Below are 24,092 nucleotides of genomic sequence, written 5' to 3'. Positions count from 1 at the left end.
ACTCAAGTCGTTCTCCTTGTCATGGAGAAATCAAACCGTCTTTTCTTCTTAAGATTTGCGTTTGTATGCAGTCGAACACAAATAGTTTTTTCTCGGTTGAAAACAATAGACTAAAATGCGTTTTCAAAATGGGAACCAGTTTATACCTGGTGCTATTCAACATCAAGTGTTGGAAGCAGATCATAACTATAAGGTGAAATCTGATATCTCCATCACGTTCGCTGCTGTTACGATCGATTTCCATTATAATGACTTAATAAGAAAGAAATCACTATAACATGATTTGAAGCATGTTTTTTGGACTTAGAGGATGTCATTACAGAAGCAATTTATGATGCCGGCTTACAACTCTGGGTGAGAATCTGAGAGCTAACAACGTTTTGGCGAGGGCAAAATGCAGGCCATTCTGTTGGAGCGACTTCCAAATAAGCCCTCGCTATTTTATAGCATACAGATACTGATAATTTTCTTGAATCAAACCAGCCTGCAAGCAAATGGCAGGGACCACTACGCATTCTAAAGGATAAAGTCACCCAGAAACCATCTTTGCATGTTCGATTGTGTCTCAAGGAAACAGAAGTGTAGACCACTATTTACCAAGTAGATTGAAAAGATAAAATACTAAGCAAAACGATTAATTTGTAAGATCTATATATTAATAATAAAACAATGGAGCTTAATTCAACGTTTGACTAATCAACTTGATATCCAAATTAATGTTCACAAATGGCCAACAACTTTTAGAAATGTGGGGATCAAATTTTGCCATGTTTCCAAGCAAACAGACGAACCATTTAGGACAATAGCTTGCAATCCTACTACAATGCTTTTATAGATAAAAATTCCCCTATATTACAACAATTAACTCACTGGTGCAGGAATATCCAGATATCCCTAAACTCTAATAAAAAATTTGTAAACAGAACCCACAGATGCCATTAAAGGCAAACTCCCTTGTAAGATAATAAATTGACTCATCCTCGACACTTCTGAAGCTGCCAGCCTCTCCCAACCAGTTGAGGTTTGGGCTCTTTAATCAAGAGAAATACAATTAAATTGGCTATATAGAACAAAAAGATGACTTCACATAAAATCATATTCATTCACATCATCATGATCTCCAGCTAACGCATCATCATCTTCCCTTTCAACATGTAGCTGTTTTTTCTTTGCACCTGCAAAAATCATGTCGAGGGCTTGTAAACATATGTACCAGCATCATGTGCGTCTGTATGGCTGTATGAGTGAGAATCTTAAGCTTAAAAAATTTCCGGTTAGGAACAGATGAAATTTACCAGTCTTCTTCTTTCCAGCCGCAGCTTCCTTTTCAGCTTTCAACTTCTCATTTGCAATAACAGTAACTGATGATGCTACTTCTTTAGCATCAGCTGCTTTCAGTGAAGTCATAGCATTTCGCATGACAGCTTTTAGTAGTGTTATATAACAATAACTTTTCTGAAAGACAACATGAATGAGATTATATTAGCAAAAACTAGGCATTGGTAGGATGAATTAGCATCACCAATCTTAACTGTGACACAGAAAATACTGTTTACCCTGATCTAATTACTTAAAAGAGTACACATTAAATACCTCGTATGGCCTCAATTTATGCCCAATAAGCTCTGCATATTCAAGAAAATCTTCTTCAGATTTTGGAATAAAGTTGTCCAATGACTTATCTCCACTGCTTTTACCAAATAACTCTGTTGTTGACTGGTAGTCAGCTTCCTCGACAAGTCTGCTAATGTGAAGCATGACTAGAAGGTTATACTTACAGGTGTAATCATACTGGATAACAGCACCTAATGATGTTATTGAATGAAATTAATCACGATAGTGCCCACCTTTGTTGTCGAAGCTTCTCTACCAATGGATCTGCAAGCTTTCCATCCTGCACTTTTGCAGATTTTCCTTTCACTGCAATACCTTTATTTTCCTCCTGAACTTTCACACTTTTAACCTTGCTTCCAGTAGCCTTCTTTTCAGGTTTTGTTGCTGTAGGGGATGAATCAGGCTTTACTGCCTAGAAGAAAAATAAAATCAGATCCTTCATCAAAATTAAAAAGCATTGCCAGCAAGAAGCATCAATTACAAATGACATACACATTATAGTGAAATACAGAAAATAAAATGAAATTTTAGTCAACCAGAATAGTTTCACAGATCTGGAGAATGAATCATTCAATGAACCAGTAGTAATCTGTTTGATGTGTAGTGCCTGCCCTCGTTTACATTTTTCTAGATACATTGTTGCTATCATGGCCGAACTTTATTACACTAGTTTTATGTTGATGGTTAGTAGCATTGTTTTGAGACTATCAGATATTGTATTACAGATTCAGTTGATATATGGTGTGATTACTTAGACTCTACATTTCATGTATGCATAATGATTATTAATTTATTACAGTACTTTCAGTTATTGATGATGATTAGTTAGATGATTTATTATCACATGTGTTTTCTTATGGATACTTATCCCATACTTGCATGTGTATGGTGTGCGTGTTTGTTTTCTTATGTATGGCATTTCTGATGTGGTTAAGGGAAGGAGTCGTAGTCACCTGCTAGTTAGGATCTACACGATGCACCACTTCTTGTCATTGCCTGTTTAGCTTAGCATTATATATATATATATATATATATATATATATATATATATATATATATATATATTGTATGTACATGCATGGACTTTATGCAGATTGCAGTTACCAGGTATCGACTTCCCTGAATTGCCAGAATGAGCGTACCCTATTGCATCATCTCAATGGTAAGAGAGGGGAGATAAATTCTCAAGTCCAAATCCTAAACCCTTAAACCATTTGTCCTAGAAAGGTAGGACAAGTATTTGAGATGTTTTACCTTCCGAATGCATCTGATGACGTAATTCGTGATTTTAACCCCTTAGACTGATTTTGTGTGGATTGTTCTATGATGGGTTTTCATATTTTCTCTTGGAGGTCTATGGTGAATTCTCTATTAATCAAGTCTAAAATTAAAAGATTTAATTAATAATTTAATTATTTTGGGAAAAATTAATATAATGTTATGATATTTTGATATTTTTCTTTTAATTAATTAAATGGGAATTAATTGAGAAAAAGAATTAAATAAAATAAATTTAAATTAATAATAATAAATAAATAATAATAATAATAATGGTAAAAGAATTAAAATAAAAGTTATAATTCTATCTAGGAGTAAGTGCACCTTTTGATTGCACGTATGTCTACAACACAGGAGTTAGCGCACAAATTAAGCACATGGTGTCCATAACCTTGTGACTCATCTGGAAGGTTGGAGAAAGCTCGTGCTTAGTTGTCAACCCTTATCTCATCTTTTGGTTGTTTCTAGAGACATTCTAAGTGCTCCCTGAGAGTTTTTTATATTCAAGCACTCATAGAAGCTCGAAAAGCATGTTTGGAGGACCCGGGAACGTTGGAGAAGGAAGGAGCTTGCTCTACAGATTCTGAGGAGAAGTGATTTAGCATCAGTGTCCAGGTAGACACTCGTGATTTTTGCATATGATATTTCGCTTCTTGCACTTCCTATCTTCTTTGTGTCCTCTGAATGCTTTCTGAGGATTTCATGTGTTGAATATCTTGGTTGTATGCATTATTGTCATGGGTAGTTAAATTCTTATATGAGAAAATTCCACATGCGTGGATCTGAGGATTATATGGGATTAGGGTTTAAATGTTGGACAAACCTATTAGAAAATAAAATAAAATTGGTGAATCTAAATGGGATACATTGTATTCATGCATTGATTTGATCTTGACACACGCAGATATATATATATATATATAAAGTCTGAACGTACTGAAAACATTTTGAATTCGTTATTGTAAACATTTTTATAAAAAAAAATTTAATTAGTAATGGGAGGGGCAGGTTATACCCACCCCCTACCCCCTGCACGCCTTACGAGATTGGCGACACCATACCTGCAATCGTAGGTACTACGACTATAGTCGCAAGCCTGCAACGTCAAGCATGGGGTCGCACGGCCTTTTTTAAAGAGCCGCACACATCAGCGCCAGCGGCGACTTATATAAATTCGCCTTTGGTTATAAAGAGTTTAATATTATGAATGCTATAAAATATCATATATTATATTATATGAAGTTTAATATTATATATGTTATTAAATATTATTTAAAATATATATATTCATTAATTAATATTAATATTTGTTATTTAATATATATATGTTAATAATTGTTATTATTTTTATTTTACAATGATAGATATGGAGCATTAATTTAATAATAGTTTGTTAATTATTATTAAATTAAAAAGAGATATTAGGTTGTTTGAATTTAATTGATGAAGGATTTGGTTTGGAGATTTAATAATTAATCATATAATTGTTAATTATCTTAATTTAAATGCAATTTCAATCATGATCAATTGGCTAATGGAGTTATATAGTTTTGAATCATGAATGGAATTGTGATTAATGAAGTTGGCAATTATTATATTTAAAAATTAACAAAGATTATTTTAGACAAATGTTTGTCCTTGAGGTGCTTAAAGGAAATTATAAATTATTTATTTGATTATTCTTATGCTAATTACTCGTATAATGGGAGACGCTTCTTAAGGAAGTTATATTTAACTATTAGTGACATAATGCAATGATTTTATTAAAAGTCAATAGGATTTAGTTTAATGATTTAAATAAGTAAATAATTATCTTCTAATTATTTTAGGAAATTGTTTTAAAATAATGGAGGGATAATTCTATGTTTTATTCGAAAAGATAAATGGGTTGACTTGGAGATTAAATGAAGAATCTTATACACTTGAAGTGTACTTGAAAACGAAAAACTGAAACCTAATATTTGGCTTAACCATGTGATTGTGAAAGCAAACTAAAATATGTGTTTGTATCTTGTTCTTTATGCTATCCGTGTTTGGGGTTTGGGTGGTCCTAGAGTGTTGACCAATTAGGATGTCTACCAGAGGCTTGGGAGTTATGCGAATGTGATGGCATGTTGATGTTATTTGGTCTCGATTTTTTTAAAAATCCAACCATGGTAATGTGATGGCATGCTCTATGAGATGTTTGTATTTACTGATTGTTATTGCTTTTCAGTCTTCTTGTGTGAAGTTGAGGTGTATGTATTTGAGACACTTGACTTAACCATTTTTGAGTCATCGATCAGTTATCCTTGGACTACTTTCCAGTCGCTATGATGGGACTTAAGTGTTGATTTATTTCTTGATGTTGTCATGTTGTGACATGTTTTAACTCGACCATTTTGAAGTCCTTGATTAGTATTATTTGCTTTGAGATGCCTTTTTGGTTGCTCGTTGAGAACCAATGGATATGGTGATTTATCATTGATATGAATATTGAGATTTATACGGTTGCTCGATGAGGACCGATGGATATTGTTATTATCTTTGATATTGTGGATATTTGATGTTCTTATTATGGATTATCTTTTGGTATTTTTTCCAGTCGCTTGTATAGGACTGAGGTGATTTTGTGATTTATGATTCCATGAGCCTAGGGTAGGTTATCTACTTGTAATGTCGAGAAGTGGCTTGCAATGGGGGCCGGGGCCCTAAGTGGCTGCCAGGGTAACTCATTATAAATTGTTTTAATAAGTGAAAACATTACGCTAAATGGGGATTAAAATGAACTTAATAAGATAATTGTATGTTCTCGCCCATGCCTCGAGTGCTAGTACAGACTAGGATGGGAGTAGAGAGAACGCTTGGTTGCGACCTTGCATTCCGTAGTATGCATCGTCAGTACGAGAGGATACTAGTGGCTGCATAGGGATCACTAAGGGGCCGGGGTCTATTGAGAGACTACCACGGTAACTCTAGCATGATTTGTGCGATGACACTTTTCCGCTTACATAGTAGGTTTCGTACATGTCTTTGTGGTGCCTCTGGGATTAGATGTCGGTTTGTGATTGGAACCCTTTGAGTTAGTATACTTTAAGGATTCTTGGACCGAGAGAGTATTTGTGCTATGTGATTTGATAGCCTATTTGAGACTTGAGATTATCTCCTCAGTGCGGTGGGAGTGGACCATTTAGGTTTCACGCGGTCGGGTGGTAGTGTTTTTTTCACTCTTACCATTTGAGATCCGTCTGAGACACCGTGGCTAGAGCTTTCTTTGTTGGCATTTACCTTCTTTCAATTCTTGGATCATTATGATGGATGTATTTACTGCTATGTTTTTTTATATTGATGATTAGCATGTGATTGATGATGTTATCTACTTGGTAGGATCATCTTATGTTTTATTCATGCATGTTAGATTTCTTTATGCATATGTTGTAGTATGTTTAAGAGTGACATCCCTATTATGATAGTACCGATGATCTCTTCGGTGACTTGGGATGTTATGCACGGAGGGATAGCTAGGGCCCACGATGGTCTAATGATGCTATTGACAGTTGGGAGGAACCGTGCACTTAGATAATTATGTGTAGTGATTTATGATTGTCTGTTATGATGGATGTTTATATCTTCTATGATAATGTATCATGTATGACATATGGTTTCATTTACTTACTGCACTTGCATCATGGATTAGAATAGGATGATGTACTTTAATTCACATATGTATATTCTTTTATGCTTTTCATACCTTGTGGCATGTACAGTGGATGATTGAGCATTTTGAAATGTAATTTTACTTAAGGACATTTGGAACAAAAGTACATTGTATAGGAACGTTGGACTTCTCATTATTATTTCATGTGGATGTGGTATTAGATGGAATTAATATTAGTTAATTTTGATGTGATTCAACGTTAAAGGATCCTTAAAAAATGTAACCTGTTATGTATGTTTATGTACACTTTCATTAAATGTTGTTATTGCTTCCGTTACTATATGTATGGTTTAACTTTCATGTTTCGAAAAAGAAAAAGAAAATGCTACCAAACTTAGTGAAACTTTAGGTTAATTTTTTGGATCCCTTGGCGGGGCATTACATGATGTTTCAATATTGTAAAAAAAATTTCAAAAGTGCCTTTGCTCAAATTTTTCCACATCTATTTGAGATCTTACCCCTTGTATTAATTATCCATTCACATGATTTTATGTGCATGAAATGCTACCACCAATTACATAATCAATCAATATAAATATAATCATACCAAAACAATATGACGTCAAATATATACCAATCCATAAATGGTAGGCGCGAAATGTCACCCTATATCCTATGATACTATAGGAATTACCTTGACTGCTTAAAGAACTGTGTTTTAGTTTGGAGAGGCAGGCAGGGAACATGTAGAAATATAAATGAGTTAAAGACCAGGAACAGGAACAGAGACCATGAAAAGGCTGAGCAGCACTGGGTCAACTCAAGGCAACAAGAGAACTGAAAAAACATTCTACAGGAAGTGCAGAAATTCACCCAAAAGTAAGGAAAGATGCTAAGATTCGTAACTCAAATTCCCAAAGGTGTAGAAAGATGCCCAAGCAAAGGAGGAAAAATCAAAGAAGATGGGAGTGATTTGTATGTGATCTAATAAGAGCAAGTATTTCCAGAGAGATTCCTAGTATCCAAAGAAATGCAGGATCTGGCTCAATATGGAATTACTGGTAAATCCATAGAAGCATAGCTCTCAATGCATAAATAGCAATTATTGGTAAATTCATTAAAGTAGTGCTCAATGCATTAACCAAAATAGAGGATCTTGCCTGAGACAGTGAGAACTAAAATTAGATTTCTGGAGAAAGTAGTTTCCTAGCAAATTACAGGCAACAGCACATTGAGAAATGGCTGCTAGAGGAAAGAGGTTTGAATGTTGTTTTAATTTTTATAATAGAAAACTAAATTGAACTCCAAACCTTTAAAAGTATGAGAATGAACCTTGAAAAATGTAATTGGGTGGCCAAAGAAGCAAAGGTAATTCTGGGAGGATGAACAACTATGTTGATCCCAGATTCTTTTAAGGCATGCCTATTTTACAATTCTCTCAACTTCACTGTTGAGAGAAGGAAACTGCGAGTATTGGCCACGCTTGAAAACTTTGGAAAGGATCATGTGCAGGAGCCATGAATGGTTAGACATTACAACATCATCTCAGAGAGCCAAGGTTGCACGGCAACAGGGGTACTTGGATACTTATGGCATGAATACAAGATCGGCTATCGCTATTTTTCAAAAAAGGGGACAGGAGTACTTGGTTACGTTACTTCTTTTATTATAATTCAATGTTTATAGAAAATCTGAAAATATGGGCCATGAGAATAGCTTTTCCAAACAAGAACAGTGATTATGTTTGCAGATGTAATGTATTGTTTTCAGTTTCAGATCTGAAATATGCTTGTAATAAGTATATATGCTAAATGATTAGATGCATGATGGAGAAGAAAGACTTCAAATGTAAGAAAAATGATCATGACTCAAATAACGACATATTGCAAATAATAAACTCTGAGTTCAACAGTCATAAAATTTACTGTTATCAGTATTCTATCAAAGTTTCAACCTGATTATGTATTGAATTAAGCATGCTAAACAAGCTGATACACAAAGGACAAACCAAAACAAAAATAAAAAATCTTAATCAAGGTCCTTAACTATGATGCTCTGCACTGAGTACTGGTACTTGGCTACGTGTACTTGGTTACGTGTACACATCCCAGGGGTGTGGGTGCGCGCACCCATGCAACATAGCAAAGAACTAAGAAGACAAAAAAAGGGAGGGGTGGTTGTATTATCATATTATCCTTAAGTTCCCCATATTTCAATGCTTTAAAACTAAGTTACCGATCCGGGTGCAAGAATCACGTGTGGATGTGTTCAAATTATTTGGGGGTATGCGGATATACATGTGTGTGTGTGTGCGCACGTGTGCATGCACGCGCGAAGAAATGCAAAAAATATACAAAATCAAATCATTTGATATTATAATATTTCACCAATACATATTCAAAATTTCAAATAAATAATACCAATAAATGATTATTCAATAAAATTATAAGCCATATCATATACACCTATGTTCACAATTCCAATGCAAATCAGAAAATCATCACAATTGCAAAATCAAATATATTTCATGATTCAATGTTCATCAATTTGAATCTGGATCATATGCATTCCCAAAATATAGAATAAAAATTTGTCACTGACACATGTTTCAATAAAATATAGTTGGCAAAAAGGCATAAAATTTTGTTTTTTGGGCATAGACCCCCGGAGGCGTCCGAATCTGCTTGGGTGCCCTACAGGTGCTTGTCGGATGTGCATCCCAAGCACCCAGATGTGCATTTAAGGCACCCATATGAGTGTGGGTGCTTACCAGGGACCTGCCTCCGGATCAGCACCCATAGGGCACTCATCTCCAGATCAGCACCCATAGGATTTGAATCCACATCCAACGCATGGGGTGAAGCATCGGTAACTCTGGTTTAAAAGAAACATTAATCAATGAGAACCAAAAAAGTTGGGTTCACTTCATACAAAAGAAAATAGGGGAAGTGTTGTAGTTTATTTTTCCCTGCTTTTACCAATGTAGTTCCCCCCAGTTTTCCCTACGGGGGGTTTAGGGGCAGCACCCAAGGTGGGGTCAAGAGGCAACATGTTTTAACCCTAATTTTGCAACCGACATAAGTTTTGCTAAAATGGCTTAGGGTTAAGGATTTTTCATATGATAATTTAGTAGCTTCTTGCAATTGTATTGAATTGCAAAGGGATTGCAGAGTGTAATCACGTTGATTCACTGGATATTTAGATTGGACTCTCTTTTTGGTGGACATAGCCCAGGATTGAGTGAACCACATTAAATCTTTGTGTTCTCTTGTTCCAATTTGTGTGTTTTTATTCCTATGGCTATTTTATTTATTAGATATGCATGTAACTGTTAGATATCCATCTTTCAAACACTTACAGTAAGCAGCATTTGTATACACTTTTGTTGAGCTTGGATTGGAAAACAAGTAACTAAAAATATAACAGAGAAATAATATTTCTGTGGTTCTTGAAATCTATCCTTTGAGGATAACTTAAAAAAAGGTTAGGGAATGTATTAAGTTTGAACATCCGTCTTTTTGAAGAGAACTAGATGAATTGGTAGAAAACTAATGACAAAGGCTCTACAAAATTTCTGCCAATCTCGAACACTGAATGGTAGAAAACTAATAACAAAGGCTCTACAGAATTTCTGCAAATCTCAAAGGCTGAAGAATGCAAAAACATCAATCTCGAGAAGGAAATTAAAATAAATTGAAAACCTATTCCAGCAAAAAGAGAGGATTGAAGTGGAGATAGCATATAGTCAGTGTTGGTGTAAATAAGTATTTACTTATTACACTTTACTTAAGTTTACTTAGGTCAATGCATTATTTTATTATTTCTTAAGTGAGACACTTAGGAGTTTGTGTACTCTTATGAGTTGTCATATTTACAACACTGGAGTAAGCAAATCTAATTCAGCACATGGTGACTACAACACTAGAGTTTGCATAATCAACTGAGTTGTCATGTAGACAACACAATTATTTGCACTCCTAATTTAGCACATGGTGTCTACAACATAATTTTGCATGCTACAACATTGTAAGCTTATCCTGTCATCATCGCACTTACTCCTGTGCTTAATAGAGGATAACCCACACCTGGTGGACACGTGCCTGGTTGTATGACTTATCATGTTGTTGATTCCTATGCATTCTGGAAGCATTCCAAAGGCCTTTATATACAAGCACTCCTAGTGTACTTTAACATCGAATATCGAATGAATATCATATCGTCATTCTGATCATTCTCTTTTGGTCTACTATTGCGCTTGTCCTTGAGTTCCTTGATCTTGGGTGAATTTTGCCCAAAGGCAAATTCTTACATGGTATCAAAGCTATACCAAATTCTTACAGTCAAAAAAGAAATCTGCAAAAAAATCAAGCTATATATATAAAAAGTTCTTGTAGTGTCTTCAAGGAGTGCTTTTAAATGAAGAACACATTGGATGCATGGCTGTAAGGACACAAGAAAAAAACTATCACTCATCTGTAGAGATTGATAAGAGCAGCAGCAGCAACAAGATTTAAAAGATTCCAATCATCAGCAAAAGTGCATAAATGTAATGAATGCCTTAAAGGACACTTAATCTCCTTACATGAGTCACTGTAAGCAGAAACCAAATGTGATGAAATAGAGGCTCAAAAATCAGATTGAGAAAAGAACCCAACAGTGAGCTTTCTGAAAAAGGCAACCAATTATTTTAAGAGTTTGGGCACATAGTAGGACAAGATGCGTGGGAAGCTCTGGAAGTGTATAGGGAGAAAAGAAATATTAAAAGAATAAGCACAACCTTTCCTCCCTTACTCCCTAAGAATCACAATGTGGAATACTTGGATGCTTCTTAGTTCTTACCCAATTGCATCATGCAATACTATCTACAAGATACAGCAAAGGTTACACTAGCATTCAGATCAATAATCTGTTTGAATAAAACCATATCAAAACAGAAAAGCAGGTTCATAAAAAGTAAAAAGACACAATAATATTGGCAAGCTAAACACTACTAAAGTTCATGACAAGATGAATTAGGTTACTCTGTAAAGGAAAAGTTTATCATGGAACTAAAACATATCATAAGGTTCAGGCTTTATGCCTAAGCCTAAACCTACTCCATCCCCTAACCGAAACCTGCAAATTCCAGCCCATTTTCCATCTCCACCATGTCAGAAGCCCTGATGAGAAGATTGTTTTTAAACCTGATGAGAAGACTGTTACTTTAACAAAGTTCTCATCATAAAGTAAATTCTGGACAGCCTAAATGGCCAACCTAACATGCAAATAAGAAGCGGGCTCTAGAACATGTGTACATAAGGCAGAAGAAAAGAATAGTGGGGTAGCTGGTTATGTCCTGGGTTCATCCATACAAAAACCATAAATACATACAAATTTGCAGCCTAAAACAGACACCAGGTTCAAAATAACCATATAGTACACATGCTAAATAAAACTACCATAAATAGTAAATAATCCAATTCAAAATTACCATACAGTACACATGCTAAATAAAACTAGCATTAATAGTAAATACTCCAATTCAAAATTACCATATGGTACACATGCTAAGTAAAACTGCCATAAAAAGTAAATACTCCAGTCTCACTTGTCATATTTAAATGTCCTGATAGATGTTTATTGAAATGCAAAACAAATAGTTTAATTTCATAATTTAACATTCTTAATGAAATTATTATGAGTTGCGAGTCATGGTTTTTATTTTAATCTGAAAATTATGTTTATCCAATTACCATCTGGACAACCACTTTCTGGAGGCACACAAATTTAGTTTCATTTAGACCAGTTTCACATTTTGTTCTTATTCAAGAAACTCAACTGATTATTGATCATGCCAATAAGATAGAACAACGGGTAATGGTTAATAAAATTGTTCTATAGTTTTGGAAAGTGATTGACCTACAATCAAGTCGAGCACTGAAAACAGCATACATTATTAAAATGAAAGACCCAAAAAAATGTTTGTGGAAGCTTGTTCAAGCAGCCAGGCTGGATTGAACTTGCAATAGCAAAGCACCAAGCAGCACAGAGCATGAATCATAGTGAGACATTAAAGCAGCCAATAAGGTGTTTGAATCTTTTTGTCACAATTTCCTTTCAAATATTGCATCTTTCATTCTTGCAGTGCATAATACTTACAAAATGTCAAAACCCACGAAATGTTCTTGTTTAGGATTTTCTGTAGTCAATAAGGAAAAAAAAATCACCGAAATGCATGCCTCTATCTGTGACATACATGTATTGGAATTGCCAGATCACAGTCCAGATCACCTAAACTGATGTTCTGTCAACTAAAACATTTTCTGATACAAAAAATATAACTCCAGTTACAGGGCATTTCATATTCAAACAGCCTAGTTTCCCACCAACTGGACAAACACAATGAATCAGCCACTATTTTCCATTTCATGTTTTCAACCACAAAAACAATGCTTTGCAATAAAGTCAAGAAAAATGGTATTGTGTGAAATTTAAGGCCTTGCAACTGAGGTTCAGAAGCTTGTCCACCACCAGTTCTTCGGGAGTGCAACAATGACTTGGCCCAGATTTTCTTTTAGAAGTTTCTGCCCCCGATGTCAGTAGTTTGTGAAAAACAACCACGTGCAATTTCTTAGAAATAATAGGCATGAGATTTACGATAGTACTGGTAAAAAACACAAGCATAGTATTTAGGGCACCAGCTACCACAACTTCAACCTAGGGCACAGAATGATTATTGCAGATGCATTTGCATTCTTTTTATTGATGATGTGCACCTCCATTGTGTTTCCCCATCAAAAAAGGAAGTATTGTTCGACAAGACAAACAGGCAACAGTGTCTATTTATGAAATACTCATAATTCACCAAAGCTTAAAGGCCCCTACTTTTAACATAAGATGAGCATGACATATCAACTAAAAAGGAAAAGAAAAAGAAAACTAAACTAAACCAAATACGAGCTTCTCCCACACTCTTATGTTATCTCACTGCCTCCCAGTTTAACAGTCCTGACTAGCAATTGTTTCAGTTCACATTTGTGAAAAATCCATAAAGTTTCTTTCAATTTTTCTTTCTTCTTTGAAATCTGGCAGAAGTAAGATGACCAAAATACCTTTTGTCAAATTTTCCACTTACGAAGATCAAGAAATCTCACTCAGATCAAAGCATGCCCTACTAGCTTATTTCCTATAATACATTATGATTTATCAGACAATAAGTGATGAATTTAATACTGCAGCAAAAAGATGAATAGCTCTAATTATAGAGAAAAATACTCTTACTGGAGCGGAATTGTCTTCGTCCTCCCAAGACTCTTTTACTTCTTCTTCTTCTTCATCCTCCCACAGGCTTTTTGGCTTCTCCTTAGCAATTACCGGAGCAACTGGCACAAAATCATCAGACTCTGCCCATCGTTTGCAACCAATTATTAATTCAAATTCGATATCCTACTAAAAAAAATCGACAATCTAGCACATTACCAAAAGTTCTAACATTGAATTAATGTATGTATTGGAATACAATATAACAACTGAAAATGGGAACCCTAAGTTTCAACAGAGAATATCACTGATATACATATGTATTAGCACCATACATATAAAATCAGCACCCTAGAATCTAGACCATAGATATGTGATAAGTATCAAGAATATGTATACCGCAAACACAGTTACTGTTCATAATGTCGACGTTGCTCAATTTCAATCATTATTCCACTCTGTGATTTTCACCATTTGTTTTGAAAAAAAGCAAAAAGAAAAAAGCAGACGTGAAAATCTTCAATTAACTAAACTGAAGCAAAACTAATGCCATCATCTGCAATCGACTAGCGTGCATTTCTATCGTCAGCTCAACAAGACATTCTTGACCATGCATGGGTGATCTGTCAAATATATAAAGTCAACCCTACCCATTTTGGCCACCATAGAAAATCCAACGAAATAAAGTTATGGAAACTATCATAATAAGCTTGGTTATAGTTCCCATGCACATGTAGCCAGAGGTAAAAACTATCAACAAAAACAATAGGAACCACCAAAAGTTAATATCCAGCATAACAGTTCAAAGCAGCCAAATAAAAGGATTTGCTATTACTGTGGCAATCCCAGTTACAATGAAAAGAAGTGAAGCATTGTTTCAAGAAGAGGCACAACCTCAGCCAGCAAACAAGAACAATAAGAATTCCAATCACTCTAATACTTTCTCTGCTACCTTTATTACTTTGGTCACCCAAGATGTCAAAGAAAATGAACCTGTTCTAGAGTCTGATACATCACAACCATGACAAATAACAATTATATGTGAACACAAGAAGTAACAGAAGCCAGAGATTTTGAGGTAGAAATTTGCAAAATGAACAAACTTTTAAACCTCCTTCCTCTTCAACATGCCAACAAGGATACACAGTATGGGATGAAAAGAAATTGACATCCTCGATAATAAGGTCAACAATTAATGGCCAAGAGTTGGGCATGGCCAATTGTTTGCCCAAGAAACATTCTAAGCATTGTGTTTGTGGAGGTTTTGCACTTGGAGAGTGTTACATCCCAATCTTTGACCTGACTTGAAATATAGCCATTGGGATTCGCATGAAGTCAATTGGCAGTTTAATTTGTTAAAATCTGGGGAAATGGTAAGATAGTTAGTTGTTGTGATTTCAAGTAAAGATGGCATGTTAGTTGATCGTTAATCACGAATTCATGGAATTAAGAAGATGGTTAACTGTTGTGATTATTTAAATAATTTATTATGATAATAATATAATTTAACGGTGGAGAATTTCCTAATAGGGAGTATGTCAGTGGGGACCTAGCAATTTGAAATAGGATACATTTGTGGAACCGCATGAGCTATAAAAGGAACATTATAATAAATAATGTAAAATAAACATAAACTCTTACCTTTAAAAGAATTATCCAATATTATTATTATTTAATTATTTTACTTTCTCAAATACGAACATATGTAAATAAAAATAAAATGACACCAATACATTATAAATAATAATCCAATGATGTCATCTTATCAATACGTACACATGGATGTAGAAAAGAAAATATAATAATAATAACTTTTAAACTTCTTATTTTCTTTCTTTCTTCCCTTTTCTTTCTTTTGTTTTTGAATGACTTTTGAATGGATTCTTGTAACGGACAGAAGTCGTAGAGTCAGGATCTTTTTTGTTTCTTAGACTCTCATGTTCATATCACGCACTCTCTCTCACCTTTCATTCTACCATCGAACTTATTTCCGCCTGTATCTCTCAATCAACAAAAGCTGAGTAATCGAATAGTTACTGCTGATTCATTCCTTCTTATACTTTGCCACGGGTCACAGAGATTGGAGACAATAATCCAAGCGCAAGCCTTCCAGACTTTAATAAAAGGAGTCACGTAAGACAATACTGTAACCTAAGTTCTGGTAATCTCTTTTCATGCTAGTCCGATGCATACAAATCAAAATGTTTATATATATTTTTATTTGCATCGCCGGATTTCCCTATTCTTATTTCTTTTAAGTATAACATCAATAGTCTGATACTATGATATCGAGTCCTAAGCATGATGTATGCTGGTTCTTACGTATTCAAAGGATAATAAATAGAATCATTCTGCAACATATAATACTGATGTAAACTTTGCCATGAAAATTTATTCATCTCAGTCTAGATTTAAATAGATCCTTTTATATCTCATAATAGAAATAATATCTCATAACTCATTTTTGTTCATCCATAGCCGACTAGGCATGGTAGTTTGTGATAAATATATAATGCTAGTTGTTGGTTTTCTGAAGTGCATCAAAGATCATTATTCAAGTAACCTTGAGAATACATCATTTATAAATTCAAATGGTAGTTGTTTAAGAACTTGATTGATTTTATAAATCAACATCAATGCACATGCTATCACAATTTTCCAAACAAATTCTTAATACTATTAACACGGAGGAATTCACCAGCCGAGAAGCCATGATATGGTGAAGAGGGGGAGTTAATCTACAAGAACACGGAAGAGAAATCAGTTATGTTTAAAATAATTAATTAAACCTTCAAGTTTGAAATCTTTAAAGAACATAATTATGTAATGACAAATTGTGAAATGTTGGATGCATGTAAAATTGGCAGAACTGATTGTTCTGAGGATTCCTACATTCGAGACTCACTTGGCTGTGAAGCCAAGGAGATGGGTGATGAGGTGAAAGAAAGGAATCGTCAATAATATGAATCAGTATCAACTATGATCAAACAATGTTTATCATTTTTAATATGAATAAAATAATAGCTCATGCATATTCCTGTTATTGTGATCTGCTCCTAAGTCGTATGGTGAGTTAATTACCAGAAAGCCTAGTTGATGGTAAGATGTCCCCTCTCTATTCCGAGTAGGGAGGGCCTTTCTCTTAGAGATCGTGTGGGGATAAGTTGTGGTCTGAGGTTGGGTGGTTAAGCCCTTGACAATGTTTCACCTCTCTCCAAGATGTTAGTCGTGAGTCAGACAGAGATAAGCTATGCAGTCAATTGTTTAACGGAAACAGGTAATATCACTTTTATGAGGAGGTAAGCTTAAATTGAGTTATTTCATTGAAACTGTTATTTTACACCTAGAGATAGATTCATGGATTGCTTTTCATTTATATGAGTATCGAATATAAGTATATTTCTAATCTTGAGATACTGTCACAGTTAAGTAATCGGAAGGTAAGGAATCTGAAGCCCTAATTGATTGAGAGATGACTGGAACCCTAAATGATACAGTGGCATCGGAAGCCCTAATTGAATCCGCGATAGCAGAAGCTCTAATTGAATCCGTGGTAGCAAAAGCCTTAAGTGATATAGCGGTATCAAAAGCCCTAAATGAACCGATGGTAAATGATGCCCTAATTGATACAGTGGTATGTGATGCCCTAATTTAGAATATAGTGGTATTTAATTGAAATTATCATTTGATTTTAAGATAGTCTTTTTTAGATGATAGTCGTCACGTGAAGTTGTTATAGTGTATTTGTGGACTAACCTGGGTGGTTGCAAAAACATCCTTAGTTTGATTTCGCTCTCAGTTTTTCAAGGTATGTGGTTTTCAATTTCTATAATACTTTCATTTGATGGTGTTTCAAGTTTTTAGTTAAGAAATTTTGTCTAGCTAATTTTTAACGGTAAATCTTATTCACATGAACATGAATGATATAACTATCTTCCTATGAAACGAAGTAATAACTGTATTCTTTGAGTTGATAAATGTTAATTTAGACCCTAGAAATCCGGATGTTACATATACGTTACATTCCAATTTTAAAATACTCCTTTATAATATTCGTTACAATTTCAAGTTCATCAAGGACAATGAACCACAAGGGGAATGGTATGTTACATCCCAATTTTTGACCTAACTTGAAATATAGCTGTTGGGATTTGCATGAAGTCAGTTGGCAGTTTAATTTGTTATAATTGGGTGAAATAGTAAGATAGTTAGTCGTTGTGATTTCAAGTATAGATGACATGTTAGTTGATCGTTAATCACGAAATCATGGAATTAAGAAGATGGTTAACCGTTGTGATTATTTAAATAATTTATTATGATGATAATATAATTTAACAGTGGAGAATTTCTTTGTAGGGAGTATGTCAGTGGGGTGGAAGCATTGTCAGAAAAGAATTAGGCAAGGCATCACCATCACTGGGCAAACGGGTAGAGGACCTAGCGATTTGAAACAAGATACATCTGTGGAACCGCATGAGCTATAAAAGGAATATTATAATAAATAATGTAAAATAAATATAAACTCTTACCTTTAAAAGTTATTATTATTTAATTATTATTATATTTTCTTATCTACGTCCATGTGTACGTATTGATAAGATGACATCATTGGATTATTATTTATAATGTATTGGTGTCATTTTATTTACATATGTTCGTATTTGAGAAAGTAAAATAATAATATTGAATAATTCTTTTCATCACTGGGCAAATGGGTAGAGGACCTAGCGATTTGAAACAAGATACATCTGTGGAACCGCATGGGCTATAAAAGGAATATTATAATAAATAATGTAAAATAAACATAAACTCTTACCTTTAAAAGTTATTATTATTTAATTATTATTATATTTTCTTATCTATGTGCATGTGTACGTATTGATAAGATGACATCATTGGAATATTATTTATTATTTATAATGTATTGGTGTCATTTTATTTTTATTTACATATGTTCGTATTTGAGAAAGTAAAATAATAATATTGGATAATTCTTTTAAAGGTAAGAGTTTATGTTTATTTGACATTATTTATTATAATGTTCCTTTTATAGCTCATGCAGTTCCACAAATGTATCTTGTTTCAAGGTCCTCTACCCGTTTGCCCAGTGATGGTGATGCCCTGCCTAATTCTTTTCTGACAATGCTTCCACCCCACTGACATACTCCCTACAAGGAAATTCTCCACCGTTAAATTATATTATCATCATAATAAATTATTTAAATAATAGTGTATTTGTGGACTAACCCGGAGAAGCATCCTTAGTTTGATTTCGATCTCAGTTTTCCAAGGTATGTGGTTTTCAATTTCTGTAGTACTTTCATTTGATGGTGTTTCAAGTTCTTAGTTAAGAAATTTTGTCTAGCTGATTTTTAACGGTAAATCTTATTCATATGAACATGAATAATATAACTATCTTCCTATGAAACGAAGTAATAATTGTATTCTTTGAGTTGATAGATGTTAATTTAGACACTGGAAATCCGGATGTTACATATGGTATCAGAGTGCTGGGTTCAACGCTGAAACCTTGGGCTCAACACTATTTTTGAGAAATTGATATGTAAATGATGAAAAAGATCTATTTTTGCATAACGGATATTGCAATCAAAACTTGGAAAATCACACTGGAAAAACATTCAAAATAGCGGGGAAGGCTGAGATGATATAAAATGGACAAATGTATAAACTATAATATCATAAAGACGAAACCTAATTAAGAAGATAAAAAGGATTGGCAAGTCGAGTTGGTGGAGATTGGGTTTGTAGACCCAATTTGAAATCCTTGGCCAGGGTAGAATTAGGCAGATATGCCGAACATGTGATATTTGTTGATTGTTCAGATCTTCAATTATTTGGGAGAATAACTATTGGGACTTCAACCCATCCGATTACTCAGATGGCAAGACCAAAATGATACATATGCCTTATCCCAGGAGGAAGGGCCATTCTCAATAGAGAATGAGAAGATTAAAATGGGTCCCGATGCCGAGGCTTGTGCAATCCAAACACAGTTTATATAATCTTGATAAAGATCAATTTGTGCTCCCGTATGGACTAAACACCCTTGCATAATTGGAACTATCAATGCTTGTTTACAGATGTAAACTTTAACCAGATGGGCATGGAAGCCTAAATCACAGAAATGGAAAAGATGAATTTCCAAATAATTGCAGATGAATGATGAGTTACTCATGAGAATCTTATGTATTGTTTCAAATGCTTATGATCTTGATTTTATGTATGATGATCTTGCATAGTATATCATGTTTTACCCTTTAACACACTGCTATACATGTATAATACACATGCAATGTTGACTTTACATATTGAGCTGTTGTATATTGCTTTGGAGATGAAGTGTATATTCTATCATGAAATGATTATTATAATGAAATGCTATTAAGATGGGCAAAGAGGCTGAGGTTACATAAATGGAAAAACATGGATCTAATAATCTTTTTCAGGTGATCTGTAAGTTTACCAAGACGATCTACCCATTAATAAGTGCCTTATGCCAAATGGTACGTATAAGTGATTTAAATGAAGATCAAGAACTTGCTAGTTGAAGAATTTCAATTTTGAATGCTTATCTTACTTTCAGTCATTGAACCCTAAAAATTCTCTTAAATGAAGATATCAATATGAAATCGAACTAATGATATGGTGAGTGCCTACATGAGTATGACAAGAACATGAAATAGAATCAACTCGAATGACGCTAAGAAAACAAGTACGGTAAAGAGAACTCAGGTGAGCACGTGTTTAATTTTATGTTACCATGCAAGTATCTTTCTAGAAACTTTAAAGTAAAAATGGATCTTGAGTTTCGATTATGATTTTGATTCTGACCCAATTGAGAAAAGAGATAATATCACAATGTTACAAAGAGCACCACAAGAGAAGTTTAATGGAGAGAATCTTGGAATGCCCGTAGACTTTTGAATCTCGTGTTTAGTGGCCTTATGGAGCCAGTAGAAGAAACACTCATTTTCCCTTTCAGCTATACACTCACTCACACTAGTATTTTTTTGGATGCATTTGAGTTGATTTCTTGAAGCCCAATAGCAAGTGCTTCCAAAGTTTGGAAATTTAAAGCTTTTGTGAAAAGCAAAGTTTGTTAACAATTCTTTTACTAACTTCAATGTAACAAACGGAATTTTCATATCTAAAACAAAAATGGTTTAAACTAAAACTCCCAGCATTTATAAATAGCAAACTAATTTCCTCTTCACATGACATTAACTGCTTTTATCCATTAACAGAAAATAACTGTAATCATATTCATTTGAAATAACTTGATCAACGATTAAATATACACAATTGTATTCATGTTCAGCTGAAATAAATAGATTAATGATAACTAGTATAATTGTATTCATGATCAACTGTAATAACGATTTACTGTTCACAACGGTATTCATGTTCAGCTAAAATAACTAGATTTAACAGCTAACTAGCATATTTATATTCATGATTAACTAGTTAGCAAGTAAATGCTTAACAAGAAAAGAAAGGAACATACAAGTATCATCGGAGGATCTTTAGCTGGTTCTGTAAGCCTCGGCTTTGGTGAGAGGAGAAGCATTGACATACGCTTAACCTCCCAACCTCGGACCATACTTATCCCCACACATTCAATTAAATTATAATGGCCCTCCCTACCTCGGGATCAAGCTTGGGATGTTCTTCAATCCAACCACCTGAGCATCCTGGTGTTTTGAGGATGTTACATCAGAATATTTAATCTTGCTTTTCAGCATTTAGTTTTGACTCAGATTGGTACATATCTCACACCATCCAAGATCTGTGGAAATGTAAAAAAGAATTGCCCTGTCAAGCATTCCAGGTTTGAATTAATTTGCTCCTATACACTACTTTACTAGCAATGGTCCACTTGATTCTTTCTTTTTTCATTTATTACAATGCCTGGTTCAGAGTTTCGTTATCTTAGGGCATGGAGCAGCAAGTATAATCATATTTAGGCATGTTTTTAGTTAAATAGGGAAAGATGGGATGTCGAGCCTTCTTGCGGGGTGTTTTACATACTTGCTTCCTGTACAATCATTCCAAGAATTTTTCAGGTTTACATGGAAGGTAGTGTGCCCTAAGTTCAGTGTTGAACCCAACACTTTAAGACCATATGTAACAAACGGATTTTCATATCTAAAACAAAAATGGTTTAAACTATAACTCCCAGCATTTATAAATAGCTAACTAATTTCCTCTTCACATGACATTAACTGCTTTTATCACTTAACAGACAATAACTATAATCATATTCATTTGAAATAACTTGATCAACGATTAACTATACACAACTATATTCATATTCAGCTGAAATAAATAGATTAATGATTAACTAGCATAACTGTATTCATGATCAACTATAATAACGATTCACTGTTCACAACGGTATTCATGTTTAGATGAAATAACAAGATTTAACGACTCACTAGCATATCTATATTCATGATTAAATGATTAACAAGTAAAGTAAATGCCTAACAAGAAAAGAAAGGAACATACAAGTATCATCGGAGGATCTTTAGCTAGTTGTGCAAGCCTTGGTTTTGGCGAGAGAAGCATTGACATAGGCTTAACCTCCCAAACTCAAACCATACTTATCCCTAAACATTCTATTAAATTAGAATGGCCCTCCCCACCTCAGGATCGAACTTGGGATGTTCTTCAGTCTAGCCACCTGAGCATTCTGGTGTTTTGAATGTTCGCTTAGTTATGAAATGGACATGCTTACATAACTGGCGCTACTAACATCAAGTGATCATTAAATGGCAAACATGCCTATTAACTAACTTGGCCAAGGATTTCCGATGGGTTCAACGACCTAATCACCACCACTCGACTTGACAACAGGTTCATTACAGGGATAAGCATGAGCTATTGAGCATATTTCTTTTTAAGTTATTCATGCTGATTTATCCTTTGTTTTCTTGCAAATTTATTTCACCTCTTCACCATTTCATGGCTACCAGTTGGTGAGTCCTAGGTGCATTAAAATTTATGAGCACTCTACACTTTTTCAGCTCTTCACCGTTTTGTGGCTTCATTGCCAGTGATTCCCAGGTGCATTGGATGAGCATCCTGCTCTTAATATCTTTTATCATAGTTTGAGACAGCATAAATCTTGGTATCGATATCAGTAATATTCATGAAGGTTCTTACAACATTATGAGACTCCTTTTCCAAAGTTACTACTCGACTTCTTTAATGATGGTTTAGGATACAATGAAAATAAAATGGGAAACTCAATATAATTCGAAGGGAACAATCAGCAAGTTACATAACATGATCTCGGTCATAAAGAAAAAGACTCCTAAGCTTAGCCGGCTACAATAGAATATGCATTCAAAGGAAAAAAAAAAACATAAGAAGGTATCTCATGACCTGATATGTATGGTTTGGAGAACTTGAAATCTGATCGACACCCTCTCGTCTCTTAAGACATCACCTTTAGTGCCTAACCTCTGTATCCTAACCGGAAATACTTGCTTGGCTCACTTGAATTCACACAATTTGATCAAGGTTTTGAATCGGTATTTGCAAGGGTGCCGGCGGATATAACAATACTGGTGATGAAGTAGAACTCGAGGCTATTGAGGCAAAGAGTTTGAAAACGGTGGCAAAAAAGAAAAGTGAGAATGCGGACAGTGGTGTCCGACTCCCTTCACGGCTTCTCTATAAAAGTCTAGCCGTGACTTCTTGGCTTACATCGGTTTAAAGACTTTAAACCATTTGAATTTCCAAGTATTAAATCGATTATGGAAAGAGAGGGAAAGGAAAAATAAAATAAGAAGTTGGAAAGAAGAGTTGGAAAGATTATAATTTCAATTGTTATTATAATATATAGTTATATATGTTCATGTAAGTATATCAATGGGGTGACATCATTAAATTATGATATTATAATTTATTGGTGCCATTTCATTTTTATATTAATATGTATGTATGTAAATATTTATTATAATGATATGATGAAGATCAATTAAAAATCCCTTGAGGTATGTTTTATATTTTTAAATTAGATTATTTTTATGTTTTCTTAGATTATTTTCTCAATAGCTCATGCGGGTCCCAAAAAAATGTATCCTGTGATCAAGTCGTTGCGTCCTTTCCAAATAAGTTTAGGCCATACTTGCCGATCCTGATGACTGAACTAAGCGAACATCCCATTCCGATGATCCCATTTAGCAATGCTTCCGCCACCCCTCCCTTCATCTTCTCCTGCAATCACCTATGAAAAACACTTCCACCATAATAACAATTCCATAATAATTTTCATATAAACATTTAAAAGACATTA

The 24,092-nt window shown here is 34.2% G+C and overlaps 1 protein-coding gene across 2 annotated transcripts in view; it reads right to left on the bottom strand.

Moving 5' to 3' along the window:
• Positions 1 to 676: 676 nt before the first annotated feature.
• Positions 677 to 24,092, bottom strand: part of LOC149530384 (uncharacterized) — a 33,254-nt gene continuing 9,838 nt past the window's right edge. Inside the window, exons 2-6 of one of the 2 annotated variants that reach the window (XM_089809137.1) lie at positions 13,790 to 13,911; positions 1,848 to 2,026; positions 1,594 to 1,744; positions 1,296 to 1,455; positions 677 to 1,175 (exon numbers count right to left, since the gene is read on the bottom strand). In XM_089809137.1, the coding sequence (XP_089665263.1) occupies positions 1,084 to 1,175; positions 1,296 to 1,455; positions 1,594 to 1,744; positions 1,848 to 2,026; positions 13,790 to 13,911 (704 nt within the window). In that variant the 3' untranslated portion in view covers positions 677 to 1,083. The remainder of the gene's footprint in view (positions 1,176 to 1,295; positions 1,456 to 1,593; positions 1,745 to 1,847; positions 2,027 to 13,789; positions 13,912 to 24,092) is intronic. The other variant, XM_089809138.1, reaches the window with a different exon arrangement.

This window comes from Cupressus sempervirens, chromosome 11 (genome assembly GCF_028749045.1).
Source record: "Cupressus sempervirens isolate cs-2001-9-10 chromosome 11, ASM2874904v1, whole genome shotgun sequence".
Lineage (NCBI taxonomy): Eukaryota > Viridiplantae > Streptophyta > Pinopsida > Cupressales > Cupressaceae > Cupressus > Cupressus sempervirens.
The sequence above is the reverse complement of the archived record's forward strand: the minus strand, read 5'-3'. Positions and strand labels throughout refer to the sequence as shown.